The 14755-nt window shown below is 48.7% G+C and overlaps 1 protein-coding gene across 18 annotated transcripts in view; it reads left to right on the top strand.

Moving 5' to 3' along the window:
- Window positions 1-14755, top strand: part of PTPRF (protein tyrosine phosphatase receptor type F) — a 375185-nt gene that overhangs the window by 308845 nt on the left and 51585 nt on the right. For 8 of the 18 annotated variants that reach the window (XM_014872129.2, XM_088169787.1, XM_088169794.1 and 5 more), the window contains 4 exons: window positions 2895-3200; window positions 6059-6252; window positions 12319-12345; window positions 14575-14692. In XM_014872129.2, coding sequence (XP_014727615.1) covers window positions 2895-3200; window positions 6059-6252; window positions 12319-12345; window positions 14575-14692 — 645 coding nt within the window. The remainder of the gene's footprint in view (window positions 1-2894; window positions 3201-6058; window positions 6253-12318; window positions 12346-14574; window positions 14693-14755) is intronic. The other 10 variants (XM_088169799.1, XM_088169798.1, XM_088169797.1 and 7 more) reach the window with 3 other exon arrangements.

The raw sequence follows: 14755 nt of genomic DNA, 5'->3' as shown, positions 1-14755 counted from the left end.
TAGGGATGCTTGTGTGGGAGGCAATGCCCTTTTGAACCCTTCAGCAGCACAGTTGAGACCTCATCTCCTGAGCGGGCAGCTGCTTTCTAGGCTGTCTTTCCTGCTAAGCTGCTCACTTCGTTGCTGGGCACCCTGCAAAAAGTCCAAGCAGTGCTGCTTTGAGGGCCTGAAGAGCACAGGGGAGTTTTCCAGGAGTCTGCAGTGCCTCAGGCAAGCGGAATGATGCAAGAGAGAAGCATCAGCTCTATACCCCTTAGGCCTCAGCATTAAAATGCTGTTCTCCCTTGAAATACTAAGGTGGGTCCTAAGTCTGCCTTTTCCCTAGCCTAAGGAGCAGGTGGGTTGGATGGGTGCACAGAGCTGCTGTGGGCATTGGGGGAGGCTGGAGTAGCCTGGAGGCAGCAGAGGTTTGCACAGTGTGTGTGTGTAGGTACATCTGCATGTGTGGGTGCATGCTGGCCATCCAGCCTGCTCTTTGCTGGCCCCAGGAGGGACACTTCAACTCCTTGTGCATTTTAAGTTGATCCTGCTCATGTTGTCAAGTTTTATTTTGCTTTCTTTAAGTGTTAATGTGTTTTTGCCTTGCACATCATATGTGTGACTCTTACCCAGTCAACAGCCAACTTTTGACTTGCCCGCACTGCCATCCAAAGCTGTCTTTGGAGAACGAGCTTACTGCTGCATGCCAAGGGAAGCTGTGGAGGTTCTGTCAAAGCATGTTTCTTCTGTAAAGGATGTCTGCAGTCAGTGGCAAAGGAAAGGTTTGCCAAGCCCCTTGTGTCTCACCTGTCCTGTCTGAAGGATGCCACCAGGCACTTTGTGTACATTATGTCCTCCACTGTAGGTGTTGCTTTGGTGCTGTATCTTCCTACTCTCTTCCCTGCCACTTCTCTGCTGATGAGCCAAAAGAGTGTGAGGATTCACTTTTTACCCCTGCTCCTTTTTCACTATACCAGATGGGAGGGCTGATCCTTTGCTGCCTCCTTCACATAGGCAACTGTTTGCTTCCACACGTTGCTTTGACTTCTCTTTCCTCCAATGTAGCTCCCATAGCAGCAGCCTGACTGCTCAGGTATCATCTCTTCTAGCTCCATCACTACTTGCTCTGCTCCATCTTTCATCTTTCCAGGCATCTGAGCCCAAGCATCAGGAATGTGCCATGCTCTCTGAGCACAGGAGTGGGCATTAAAAGTTACATGCAGTCTGCAACTGTTTCTGCAAGCTAGTGGGCCTTGTTCCCAGCAAGCAGAGGTCTCCTGTGGCATTGTAAGGCCCTGCTGCCCTCTGCTTTCCCAGATCTTCTGCCACTGCCAACCTGTGCCCAGCAAAGCTAAGGCACCATTTCTGAGTGCTTGAATTACCTGAGGTCCTTGTTGCCATGTGGGGTGATGTAGGTTGTGCTCCCCTTTGTACAGGCAGTGAGCACGCAGGGTTGTTCTCTGCCCCTGGAAGGCTGGCTCTGCTGCATTGGTGGCTGTAAAGAATGAAGCATGGGGAAGGGAAGTAGTCTTTTTTCAGTCATTTCTATGTTTCTGGGTGCAGTAAAGAATGGAAGCTGCCTTTCCCCTGCCATAGCAAACTAAGATACTTTTTACTCTGTTATTGCTTGGCCACACAGCTTTCTAGTCATAAAGCAACAGGGTGCATTATTTTGGTGATGATGTCCTGCCAGCTTTGCTTAGGGCTGTCTCCTTCTGGATGAGCACCCAGGGATGGAGCCGTGTCCCTTGTTCCTTCCCTGACTATGTGGGCTCCTTTCCTTCTCCAGACTTCCACTCTTACCTTCTGTGCAAGCATGCTGTCTGCATCATCCCAGGGCAGTGACGCCAAATGATAGGGGGCTGATGCTGCCAGGAGAGGGCTCCCATGCCGCCAGAGCCCTGGTGCAACCAAACAGCAGTTCTGCAAGGCTGGAGAAAGGAATGATCCAGCCAGATGTCTTAGAGGTATTTTGCTTTGTCCAGATCATCTCTCCTTTCCTGATCTGTCTTCCACCTGCCCAGATTTGTTTTACTTCTCTTCCCCAGTGTACTGCGTGGAGAGACTTCTCTCCCAATGATTCCAGTGAGAAGCAGATGTTGCCTGGATCCCATTCCTCCTCCTGTGGACAGATAACATTGCCAGGGCTTAGAAGTTAATGCAAACTGCAGGTGCTTTTTTGCCTGGGATGGGGCAAGACCTGCTTACCTTCCACTGTACCAATCCATAGGCCAGGAAGCTACTGAGGCAGGTAACCAGTGTGGCAGGCGTGAAGCACTCAGTGCCAGATTCCAGGGACATGTGCAAAGCAGCACAACCACTTTATCTCATGTTCCTGCTCCCATCTGTTTAGGACACAGCATACAGCTGATGGTCATGATTTTAAACCCTACCAGTACAAACTACCTCCAACCTCAGGCACATGCTCTTCTTATCCACTTTCGTTTCCTCCGCTTGTCTAGGAGTGAGTTTTCACTAACCTTCCTACAATGTGGTGTGTGAGATTTCCTTCTGCCACTCTTGCCTTCTGCAGCTTCCTACCTCTTCTGGTTTCCATCTGCTTCAGATCCTCACTGAAAGCATCTTTCTTCTCCCTGCCAGTCTCTCTCTCGCACCCTCCACATGCCCCCCTTCCCTTACTGCCGTTTGTTGTGTTTGGTAAAGTGAGTGTCCAGAACTGCGTTGGCAAGAGGTGTTCTCTGATGCAAAACAGCACTTCCATCTCCATGCTGTTCATCTGGCCTTGAAATACAAATTGCCCCCCAAGTGCCATCTTTGATGATCTGTGAGGATGGCAGGCATTTGTCCACGTGTATGTTCAGTGCTCTGTTGGCTGGGTAAAAGTTCCCTGTGCATTTTGGTTTGTCCTTCCATTCATTTCCCTTCATCTCCCCACTTCATTTATTTATCCCCAGCCCCCTCCGCCCCACCCCAAGAAGTCGAGTGTGTAAGCACCAGCTCCACCACCATCCGGGTAAGTTGGGTGCCACCGCCCGCCCAGAGCCGCAATGGGGTCATCACCCAGTACTCCATTGCCTACCAGGCAGTGGAAGGAGATGACAACACCAAGCATGTGGTGGATGGCATTGGACGGGAGCATTCCAGCTGGGAGATCAAGGACCTGGAGAAATGGACCGAATACAAGGTGTGGGTAAGGGCTCACACCGATGTGGGGCCAGGACCGGAGAGCATCCCCGTGCACGTGCGCACTGACGAGGATGGTAGGTGCTGCTGAACAGCTCCTTCACTTACTGCCATGGGTTAACCAGGACTATCCTAACTGAGTTGCTGGAAAGTGGGGGAAAAGGAGCAGGATCATTGACCTGGGAGCACTTTTCAACCAGAGGCTGTCAGGGGCAGTGCTCCAGGGAGAGGATCTCAACAGTTGCCCTGGAGTGGGGTTGGGGAATTGCTTTGCTGACCCTTGCTCTCCAGGTTGTATCAGATATCCATCGTGGTCCTTCAGGGTCCTGTTTGTGTCAGCAGTGCTTCCTGTGCATGCAGGGAGGCATTGCTCTTTTTTCCATTGTGGTTTTATAGTGGGTGGTGATGGATTCCTTTTTATTGAAGGTAGTATGAGCTCTCCCAGCCAAAGGCTTTCCTTGTGAGATCAGGACGTAAAGTTTACTTGTTGACCTGAAATCCAGCAAACTAAAGAGGGGGAAAGCAATCCATTTGAAAGTAGTAGATACTGCAGGAAAGCTGCTTCCTGCTCCAGCTTCCAGGCAAGCCACAGCTTATATAAAGCTGCTCTTCCACTCAAGAGTCAGAATACCACACGTACAGAGCACTTTACTGGATACGACAGCTTTAAAGAGAAATTGCTTTGTATTAGCAGGGCTGTCAGTTATGTCATCATGATTTAAGCCATTTCCTTTGAAAGTGCCAGAGCTCAGGGTGACAGTAGGAGCTCCCGTGGCTTCATGCTGACCCAGGAAAGCTGCAGATTTAATGGGAGAAGAAAGAGATGGAGCGTCCAGGCAAAGAAAGCGTGATGTCTGCATTGCCCAATCAGTGTAGGCAATTGAAACCAGACATGTTACAGTTTCCCTAAATGGGCTGCCACTGTCCCCCATGTCTCCATGGCTCTGAAAGTGGCGTCTGGGAATGCTTGCTGACTGCATTCCTGGGCTGGCAAACACATCTGTGTGTGTCCTGCTGCCTATATTGTTTGCTTCAGTTCTCATTCAGCAGAATTGTAGCCCAGGGGAAGCTGTTACCCCAGAAATGTCGCAACAAGCCCTCTCAGTTAGTTTTTGGGCACCGTGGTTGGACATTCCAGCTTAGCTGTCAGGAGTGATTTTATATTCCTCTGACATGCTGATGCTCAGTAGATACCCATGATGAAGGAATGAGAAATGCTAAACTGTGGTCTGAAAACAAATTGAACTTCCCTGTTTGGATCTCAGACGCAGAACATACGTCCCATAGTGGGGTAGGACAGAGTTCCTCGAAACACTGTGGTCTGCTCATATTCACGTCTTTTTGTGTCCCTGCAACATCCCCATACCATGTCCTGCCGAGGCCTCCTGCCTTCTCATGCCAGCAGAGCTTGACACGCAGCTTCTGTCTGGTTCTCAGGGAGGATCTTATTTTCCGCTTGGACTCCCAGCTGTGTATGTGGGCAGGTGTCTTGCCAGGGCAGGAGAGCCCTGTGGCTTGTGCAAGGTCACTGCACTAAGTGAATTGTGGATTACAGCATAGGCTGCTCCAGGCAGAAGGGGGTAACTGTTCAAACACAGCCCCCTCCATTCCCACACCTTGAGATGGCCTCATGGTGCTAAAATACTCTGTTCCTCCTTTTTCTATTTTATTAAATTATCTACAATTACGAAGGACATCTGGGGAAAAATAATGAATTGCCCTGCAGCTTAAAAACTGTGCTTACCTGCTGGGTAGCTCTTTCTTCCCATTTAGTTGGTTGAAATAGCAGTATTCATTACATCTGCTTGTCAGGTAACCATCCCTAATTATCTAATACTGATTTCTTGCTGTGTTGAGAATTAGGGAATATGAGGTTCCAAACCTCTGGATTTTCCCAGGGCAGTGGAAGGTGAAAGGGGTCCTGCAGATGAGATGATAGGATGAAGCCCAGGTCCTTCACTTGGTACTGGGCACTTCTTGGCATCACTATCCTCCACAGAGAGTGCACACCTCTACTCCCAGCTGCTTCAGCTGGAAGGAGCTTTCCAGGAGCAACTGAGAAGCTAATTTTTTAGAATTGACATTTTTGTCACAGTCAATGCAAGAGCAAAATATAATAAGGAGGTAATTTTTCCAAATGGTAAATAGGGTATAAATACATTTTTAAACGGGCTTCACCTTGCAAGAAAATTGATATTTTCTGGGCAGTGTAATTTTTCATTTTATTATCAAAAAGCATTCAGCTAGCCGTGCATGAAATACAGTCCCCAGAGCTGTCACAATCCCCACAGGCCCCTTTATCTGGCTGAGTTCAGTGACTGCTGTCTCTGAGCTCTGGGTTATTGTTTTAGGATAGTGCTTTTCCCCCTCATTAACCTCTCACTGTCACAGGGGAAGAGCACGTATGTGCTCTGGCTGGTAGCAAGTACCAGGGCTCCCTGCAAACCAGACTCAGCACCCAGTCATGCTACCCGGGGCTGTTGGACTTCTTTGGATGGATCTGAGAGGAGGTGTTGTGTCAAGCAAGATGCAAAGAAAGCTTTTAAACCCCTGCCTGTGCCCCAGGGCACCCTGAGCTGCAGGAGCTCACTGTATTCTTTATATTCTGCTGTATTTTTGTATTCTTCCTTGCTCCCCTACTGCAGGAGATGAGAGAGGGATAGATGGACCTTGGGTCTGATTCAACACACTGACTTTTATTAGGGGTGCCTCCTGCAAATTACAGTTAGGCTCTTTCCTACTGAGAGCAGCAAAAGGGAAGGGCTCAGGGATGTGGTCGTGCTGAAAGACTGCAGTGTGTTGTCCTGGGCAGGTACAGGAAGCTTGTACCGGTGGGGCGTCCTGGCAGTGAAGTGAGGGGAAGGCAGCAAAGGAGTGAGAGGTGGTGATAGTGATTGTGTGCTACCTGCTAACTGTTGTCCCGTGTGTGTTGCAGTGCCCAGTGCCCCACCGCGAAAGGTGGAGGTGGAGTCTGTGAATTCGACTGCCATCCGAGTGAGCTGGAAGCTGCCCATCTCCAACAAGCAGCATGGGCAGATCCGCGGGTATCAGGTTACTTATGTGAAGCTGGAAAACAACGAGCCCCGAGGGCAGCCAGTGATCAAGGACGTCATGCTGTCAGAAGCACAGGTACAGTGTGGGGGACCACCAGATGATGGGCACAGCACATTCCCTCTCTGCAGAGGACAGGCTGACTGGATCCAAGTATTTATTGGCCTCCTCTTGCAGCTCCAGAGCGTGGGACTCAGCCTGCTTGAACAAGGCAAACAGTTTATCCTTAAACTGTGGCTTAAACATGGGTGAAAAGTTTAATCAGAAAGGATTATTGTAGAAACGATGATGTATTGGATGATGTTCCACTCTTACTCCTTCTCTAATACCTGCCTCTCTGCCTGCCACATCCCGTGCAGACTCCAGCTGGAGCAAACTGCACTTTGCCAGTCCGTATATAAATGCTCAGAAAGTTTTAAATAAGCCTTTAGTCTGTTTATTTTGTGATGCTGATTATGTTCAGGGCAAAGCATCTTTCTTGATAGCATCCACCCAGGTGCTGCCTGCCTGTGGGGCCGGGACTTGATGTTGCATTGCTTCTTGAAACAAAACTGTAGATGAAGCCAGCTTAGTCTGGGAAAGGCTGGGGAGGAAGAAAAAAAAAATGAGCTAAAGGCCCACATCCCCTGTAAATGACTTTGTCCTCTGCAATCCTCATACTTGGGTGATCTCCTGGGCACCTCACGGGCTGTAAGCTGCAGCCGTCTTCCCACGCACTGCTCCAGGCATGGCTATGCACTCTGCACAGCCCAGGAATGCATAGCTGCCTCTTTCCCAAGGTCCAGGGAAGTTTTTGGTGCCCTGTGTGCAATGAAATACAATTCTTCTTTGGAGCAGGGGTCCGTCATCCTGGATGACCCATGCTGTTCTCAACTAAGATAATCATATAAATGAAGAACAGGATCTGCTGCTGTTGGAAGCAACAAAGAATCGATTCAGAGCTGGCTTGCTTGAATGATGCCCAGTATAAATACTGGAGAGCTGCAACGATTAATTGATCTGTCTCCTGAATGCAGCTGTGAATCATTTATGTGTTTGTCAGTGGGCAGTGCAGAGGCAGCTTTACTCTCCATTCATATTCCGAAGGATAAAACTCAGTAATAATGTGGAAGGGGAAAACTTTAAAGAGAGAAAAGACTTTGAGGGTCCTTGCAGTGTTGTCTGGGGCATGTCTCTATTTTTCAGATGTTGCTTTGTTTTAATAGAGAAGCTGCTTAATGCCCTTTACTTATGCCAGGAGAGTATAATCTTCTGTGTTGTTAGAACAATTGAGGCTGTGTTGTTCAGCTGGAGTTTGGAGTTAATGTGTTGGTCCCAAGTGTAGGTGGGCGAAGTTGGCAATGTTTTTCTTCTTGGTGTTTTCAAATATTTTATGCTTGCCCAGCCAGTTCTGCTTTCACTCCTTACTCATACATTTCAGAGAGAGAAATCCCATGCTGATGTGCAGAATGAGGATGCCAGAGCCAGAAACTTTGAAGGAGTGCTGGATTTTGCATTAGTTTGAATGTGTGCACCAAGGAGGCAAGTTCCTAGAAGTTTCCTGGCCTGTTGGGCCACTTGCCAGACTTCCATATTTGTTAAATTTATGTGGGAAAGTTCTTGATTTCTGTGATATTTTTTCCTGCTGTGTGTGGTGCTGAACTCATCCACTGATGATTTTTGGGTATAAGTGAAAATGGTAGTTGCAGAGGAGCCACTACTCTGTAAGAATTATGTCACTCTTGGGATAAACTAATGATGACCCTGCAGGGAAGAGGTTTCACTGACTTGGTAGAAGAGATCTCTATTTCCCAAAAGAGTGAGAAGCCAGGCATGACCTGTGCTTGTGATGAAATACATCTGCTCAGATGCTGAAGAACCCTGTAAGAGCTGCCATCTTTCAGTACAGCAGTGCATGTCTTTAAAAACAGCCAGATGAAACTTCAGTGAGTAGTCCTGGAAGAGTTATTTTCTATTAAAGAAAACAAAACATACACTGGAAAACCTGCCCCTGAAGGTCATAGGATGAAGATGGTCACAGTTCAGTGCTCATAAACACTCACAAACATTTATAGCAGTGCACAGGGAGAGAATTAAATGGATTGAAAATCTTGGAGTCCGAGAAGAAAATCTCTAGGCAGGTAGGCAAAGCCACTCCTCCTGCTTAGCTAGGCTGTCTGCTGATTTGAGTAAGTATGTACCACATAATCTGCTTCCTGCAGACAGTGTGAAGACACTGATACTAAAGCTGACTCATGACTTTTCCTTATTGAAGATGAGAAATGGAAAGAGAGTAAACGAAGATGAAAGGAAAAAGGCAAGGGAACGGAGATGTTAGCTATGCAAATAATATGGATTCTGAGCTTTCAAAACTGTTTGAGCAGAAAGGACTAAAATATCGGCAGAGACGTGGAGGCCGTGGTGCTGGAGAGATCACATTTTATTTTACAGCCTCCTGCCTGGGCAGAGTAATCAGTTAAGAAGGTCCTGTGATGGAGCTGAGGCCTCTCCCTCCCCTCTGTGGCTGCGCCTGTGACTGATTACCTCTGTCAGGATTCTGTGTGCCTTCCAGTCTGAGCTCTAACCTCCCACTGATAGCCTGATGGACAAGGAAATGTGACCCTACCCTGTGGAGCAGCTCCCAGGGTGTGTGCAGCTGCAGGGCTGGATCAGGTACCTGCAGCATCTCTTGCCCAGGTCATGCCTGTCACAGCTCAGCCGGGTCCCATGGTGGGCGATAGCAGAAGATTCATCTCTGTGCCCTGGGTATTGTGTAAAGCACATCCAAGCACCAAGAGAGAATTTTTGAAAGGAGCCCAGTGCAGGAGCTGAACTCCACCATTATTTCAAGTCCTCGCCAGCTCAAGGGAGTGAGGGATAGCAGGGAAATGGGACACAAACATCAAGCTTGACAGGGGCGGGCAGGGGCCCACCTCATTTTTTTGGTCTCCAATCTCTGGGCAGCTGCTGCATATTAGGAGAGGCAGTGGGCTTGAACCCCTCCATCCCTGCAGATCCAGCCTACCCAAAAAACTTTGCAGGGGTGGCTGGGGACAGCTGGCTTCACGGAGGTCAGGCTTTGTGGAGAACAGACTCATGCCACCTTCTCCTCCTGCTTTGTAAGGAGTCATGGCACAGGAAAGGTATGTGCTGCCCACAAGAAGGGCTGCAGCCTCACAGGAGGGTGGTGTGGTCTCTGCAGGCAGCACTTCACCAACCAGCATGCAAACTGAGTACACATCCCACCAGCTTGCTCCAGAAGAGCAGGAAGAAGAAATGGCAATCACTTCAAGCTATTGGATTGAGATCAAAGGAGAAAGCAGAGACTTCAGTTCTCCCCGAGCAGTACCTACCCCAGGCACAACACAGGAATTTACAGCCTCCCTCTTTCACTGTATGATAGTCAAGGACCTTTCTCTGAATGTACTTGGAACATCTCATATGTGTATACTTGTCTAGGTGAGAGTCTGGCATGGAGGTGGGATGTTCTCTGCTTCCTAAGTGGAGCAAAACTGTAAGGCATCATCCAAGAGGTACTTCAGTAAAGGACCAAGGTGAAGTTCTGATGCCCTCAGACCCCTCTGCATCTCATTGACTGAGTACCTGAGTTTATGTCTGGAGTTCCACTGTTGAACCAGAGTCTCTGAAGCAGAGAGCAGAAGGATCTGCAGGAAAACCAATATTGGCTTCCCATAGCTTGGACTGGTGAGGGCTTGAATCTGTCTTTGCAAGAGCCTTGGTCAGGGAAAACAGCCATTCCCTGGTGAGACATGACTATGCTGTGTTGAAGTGTAAAACGAAACATTTAAAGCATTGCAGCTGCCATAAATACACACTGTTAGCTTTAGCACTTCCCAGAGCCATCCTGCCTCATGCACACAGCCCTCTCTGTTCTTTTTATGACTGCTCCTGGGCTTTTCAGATCAATTTGTCTTACTGACCAACCTTAAACAGTTAAGAAGCAATTGAGCTAGTTTAAGGAAGGGAATGTTTTGATCTGTAGATTAAATTTTTCATAATGAAACTGAATTTCTACCAAGGTATTTATGCAGGCCTGGCTTTTCACAGTTGTTACTCCAGCACAGATCTCAAGGCATTTTTTTGCACTCTGATCTAGTGCAAAATTAAAGTCCACTGAAACATTAGAGCAAACAGAATTTGAGCATTAAACACTTAGTTTAAAATCCTGGGGCGTGATAAACTCCCTTCTGTGGTGTGAGAGGCCTCCTGAGCCTAGCTCTGCTCTGCTGTTCCTTGCAGTGAGGTGTCACATTCTATTCCTGTAGCTACATGGAGGCAGGCTGGGGTGTTCCACAGCTTCCACCCACCAGGGACATGCTTTTGTAGGAGAAGTGAGTACCAGACCTTGGATCCTTCCTATGGCAGGACTTCTGCCAGCTTTCAGATCAGCAGGGTGGAGTGTGTGCCTGTTGACCATGGTATAGGCTGGCTGGCATGGGTGGGACATAAACAGCAAAGACTTGGATTCAACTGAGTGTGTAACAGTGGAAATGGCACTGAGATGTGTGTGGAAAGAGAGCCTTTAGTGAACATAATACTTAGTGAGGGTCTTGGCTTTATAAAATGTATTTAGGGAAAACTTGACCTCTTTGCTGAAATTTACTGTTAAGATGGTTTAGGAGATAATTCTACTGGAGTCTCATGGCATCTAGTAAGTGAACTACAATAAAATCCTAGAGGAACATTTCTCCAACAGCTTCTTCACTCTGAATTTAGAGAATAGTATAGCAAATATTTTGAAAGTATGCCATGTATTCTACTGCTGAGGTGAGTACTATGCCACTGTGATAGGCTGCAGCCTTCGAAAGCTGTCTCAAATAGCCTGAGTTCAAAAGGCAACTTATATCTTTGATGCCTATTAGTGCTTCTGTTGCACTTGCAGGTTCCCAAACACTCCAGCAGTGTTAGCTGAGCTTCCCAGGGTCCTGGAGGAAGTTGGTATCTGAGCAGTTTCACAGCTGGCAGGTCAGGCTCAGAAGCAAGGTTTGCCAGGGCTCACACTGTGTGTGAATCAGGGGCTATAATACCTATCTTCACTTTCATTTCTGTGCTTGAACCCATGGACTGGTGCTTCCTCCAGGCAGATTAGTAACATGAACTGTAACACATCATCTCGGCTGAGAGAGTTCTGTGTGATCTCTGCCAGCCTTCCTTTGGTGCACCAACCACAAAGAACACTGCTGTGGGCAGGCGTGGCAGCAGCCAGGCTCTGCTGTCTCACCACCCCAATGCAGCTTTGATGCCCTACAGCCCCAAATCCAGCCGGAAGATTTCAGAGCCTGTATTGAACTGCCATGGCCAGGAATCCCTGTGAGCTTTTGGTGAGAAATAGTTTGTGTAGAAACTTTCCCTACAGGGCTGCTGTTGCCAAATGCGTGTTTGCTGTTTGTGTAATTGGGAGTGAGAAGCTGTTCCCTCAGTACGTGCACAAGTTTGAACCTCTCTCCAAGCCACACACCACTGTTGGAGAGGAGCAGCTTAGCTTGAAGCTCTGTGTGAGATCTCAGCTTCTCTTGCTCTGTTGATGACAGATGGCATTTTTCGGTTTTCTGAAGTCCCCAGAGCATTTTCTTGCAAATGATACAGGAAAAAGAAGCTCTAGAAATGCTGCATTGGTGCTTCCCTGCAAAGAGTGCCTCTGTTTTGTGTGTTGAAGTCCCTGGTTCTCAATAAGAGATGATGGCTGGAGGATCACTAGAACAGAAACTGGAGATTAGGCAACAGAACTGTTGTGGCTTGTGGGGCAGCAGTCACCCTCAAAGCCTAGCTGGTACAACCTATCCCTTCTTGCTTCTGCTCATGGAAAAGGCAGAAAAATGCAAACAAAGCCAGAAGGGGAAAGTACTGCAAAGTACAAAAAGTAAGGGGTGACCTCTCCACCCAAGTAAGAAGGAAGCTCTTTGTCTGTTTGTGTGAATGATCTCAGACTCATTGCGCAGGCTAGCAGCATGTCAAAATTTGCTCTATGCCATTTCTTCCCTTGGCACAGCCTGTATCAAGTGACCCTCTGTGTATAAGTGTTGTAATTCCCCCAACCCAGTTCTGCTAACCCCTGCTGTTGTCATTGTCATCCCTTTCCTACACGTTGCCCCTTAAAATTCTGTGTCTCCATTTTTCTCTCCTCCTTCCTTTCTCCCTCGTCAGTGGAGAGCTGAGGACTCCGTCGACCATGTAAGTACCACTTGTGTGTATTCCAGGTTGGAAGAGAGGGGTTTGGTAAATCGATTTGTGAATTTTGTAGACACAGTACTGTCAAAACATTCCTTTCACTCCCTTAATGAGGCTGGAGAGTTACATTGTGAAACCTTCCACAAGCAGCAAATCCAGAGAAAATTGGCATTTAGATTGCTCCTAAATGCAGAAAAGCAATTGACATTTCCTATAATCTGTATTTCCAGCTTGTTGCAGTGCAGTTTTAGGTAGGTTCAAGTGATCGACTCAGGAGTCTCATCCTGCAGTAGCTGGCCCATCAAGTTATGTGGTAAAATTAGATACATAATCTTTAAGCCACATTGATCGTAGTCATGAGAAATAACCTACACCCTCAACCATGACCTTTGGTTGAAACACAGATAGTAATAAGAAAACAATCACATTTAAACAGTTAAATTCAATTTTTCCCCACATAATTCTGAGATACAAATTTGGAGGAACAAACTAGAAAATGACCTTTTTAGAGTCAGCAATTCAATTATGTGCCCTACTGTGAGCTTCCCCAGCACGATGCATTTCTCCTCCTGCTTCATACGGAGCATTCTTGCTCGGAGTGGCTTTGTCATGACAGCACTGTGTTTGCATTATGCAATCAGACCTTCTTTCATCCATCCCTCGTCTCTCTCCCCTCCTCCCAGCTTGCTTGCTTTGCTCCCGGTGGCATGCTTTTGCGTGAGAATTTCTCTTTGCATGGGTTTGGGAGGAGCGAATTCTCTTGGGATGTTCAGAGTCTGCAGGTTTTGTGAGAGTGCTTCCCCGCGGGTCCATTGGCACCGATCGGACTGTGCGGCCGCTCACCCGCACACACGATCTGCTGCAGGGGCGGAGTGGGATCGGACTCTGGTTCACACGGTGATTTTGGCAGGGTTCTTGTTGGTGCTTGTTGATACTTCTCTGGGCTGGCTGGTTCTGCGATGGTAACGTGGTGATTTCGATGAGTAAGCCTGGGCAGGTAACCTGAACCAGCAGCACTGACTGGAAATCAGCAAGTTGAATAGCGTGGGTGTTTGTGCGAGTGAGTGATGGGAGAGTGGCTGCGCTCTGACAGCAACCACAGGCACCCCTCGTACCCCTCAAGCTGGCAAGGATCCCCTGGGCAGGGGTCAGACCCCTGGAGCAGCTTCTGACAGTGCCCATGCTGCCTGTTCTCAGCAGCTGAAACTTTACCCTCTCCATCTCTGCTCTTCTCCTTGTCTGAAGGGGTAAATAACCAACGTGAAGCCTCCGCCTGCTTTCCAAAAGCTTCCCCAGCCCCTTCTCCAGCCTGCTCATCTCTTGCTCCCTGACCCAATGGGTTATTAGTGCTAATGGCCCAGACACTCCCACAGGACCCACAGATGAGCTCTGCTCAGGGCTACCTGCCCAAGCTGCTAGGAGCTGCTGAGCTCGCTGTACTCACTCGTTCACAGGCCTGGCCAGCCAGGCTTGGCACCAGTCACCTTGCTGCTGGAGGCCAGGAGGGAGGAGCAGCGTTCCTCTCTTTGATCTCAAATTGAAGTGTGGAGCCCTGCCCTCCTCCTGCCCAGAGGAAGCTAGGGCATGCAAGAATGCCCTCCATGAGTCCGCCCCCTCCCAGACCTCCCACGATGCAGGTTTTCCCTCCAGGTCTTGCCAGGGCCTTGAACTGACCTATCCCAGCCCTGCAACCCAGTGCCTGGCAAGGAGGGTGAACACAATGCTTGGAGCTGCAGGTGCTCCCTGCCTGGGGCCCCCTACCCCTGCACTGCCTCCCTGTGTTCCCCATGGCTCTGCTGCAAAGAGACAAAGAACCCTTGAATTAGCCTCCAAGAGATTCTCATAGCCAAGTGAACTGCCTTTTGCTCTGGTTCACAGCTCCATAGTTCTCTTACTTAGCTTTCACACAGGCCCATATCTGGATGAGATCTCCTTCTTGGCAGAAGCCGTGGGAGAGTACCACTGCTGACATGGGCTTCTCGTGGGTCCCTAGAAAGGCTAAATGTTAAAGGCAGGGGTTGAGATGAGGCAGGTGAGTGTTGGAGTGGCAGCAGTTGTTTGCTGGCTGTGAAACCTGTGTGTTTGAGCACGAAGCATGAGTGTGAGCCAGGGAGTGTTGTCAGTGTGTTGCTGTTGGAGACACTGACCCTGGTGCCTTCCTTTGGCTCACTCCAGTAACAAGTATTTGCTCTTCTCATTTGCCTCCTCTCTGCCTCGTGAATGCACTCCCAGGAGACAGTCATTGGAGGCCTGCTGCCAGAAACCACCTACTCCGTCACGGTTGCTGCCTACACCACCAAAGGAGATGGTGCCCGCAGCAAGCCCAAAGTCATCACCACCACAGGGGCAGGTGAGTGTGGGGAGCAGGTGTCAGAGCCGTGTAGGAGTGGTGGCAAAACCTCCCAAGAGGTGC

This window comes from Sturnus vulgaris, chromosome 9 (assembly GCF_052056855.1).
Source record: "Sturnus vulgaris isolate bStuVul1 chromosome 9, bStuVul1.hap1, whole genome shotgun sequence".
Classification (NCBI taxonomy): domain Eukaryota; kingdom Metazoa; phylum Chordata; class Aves; order Passeriformes; family Sturnidae; genus Sturnus; species Sturnus vulgaris.
Note: the sequence above shows the minus strand (reverse complement) of the source record. Positions and strands in the feature narration are given on the sequence as shown.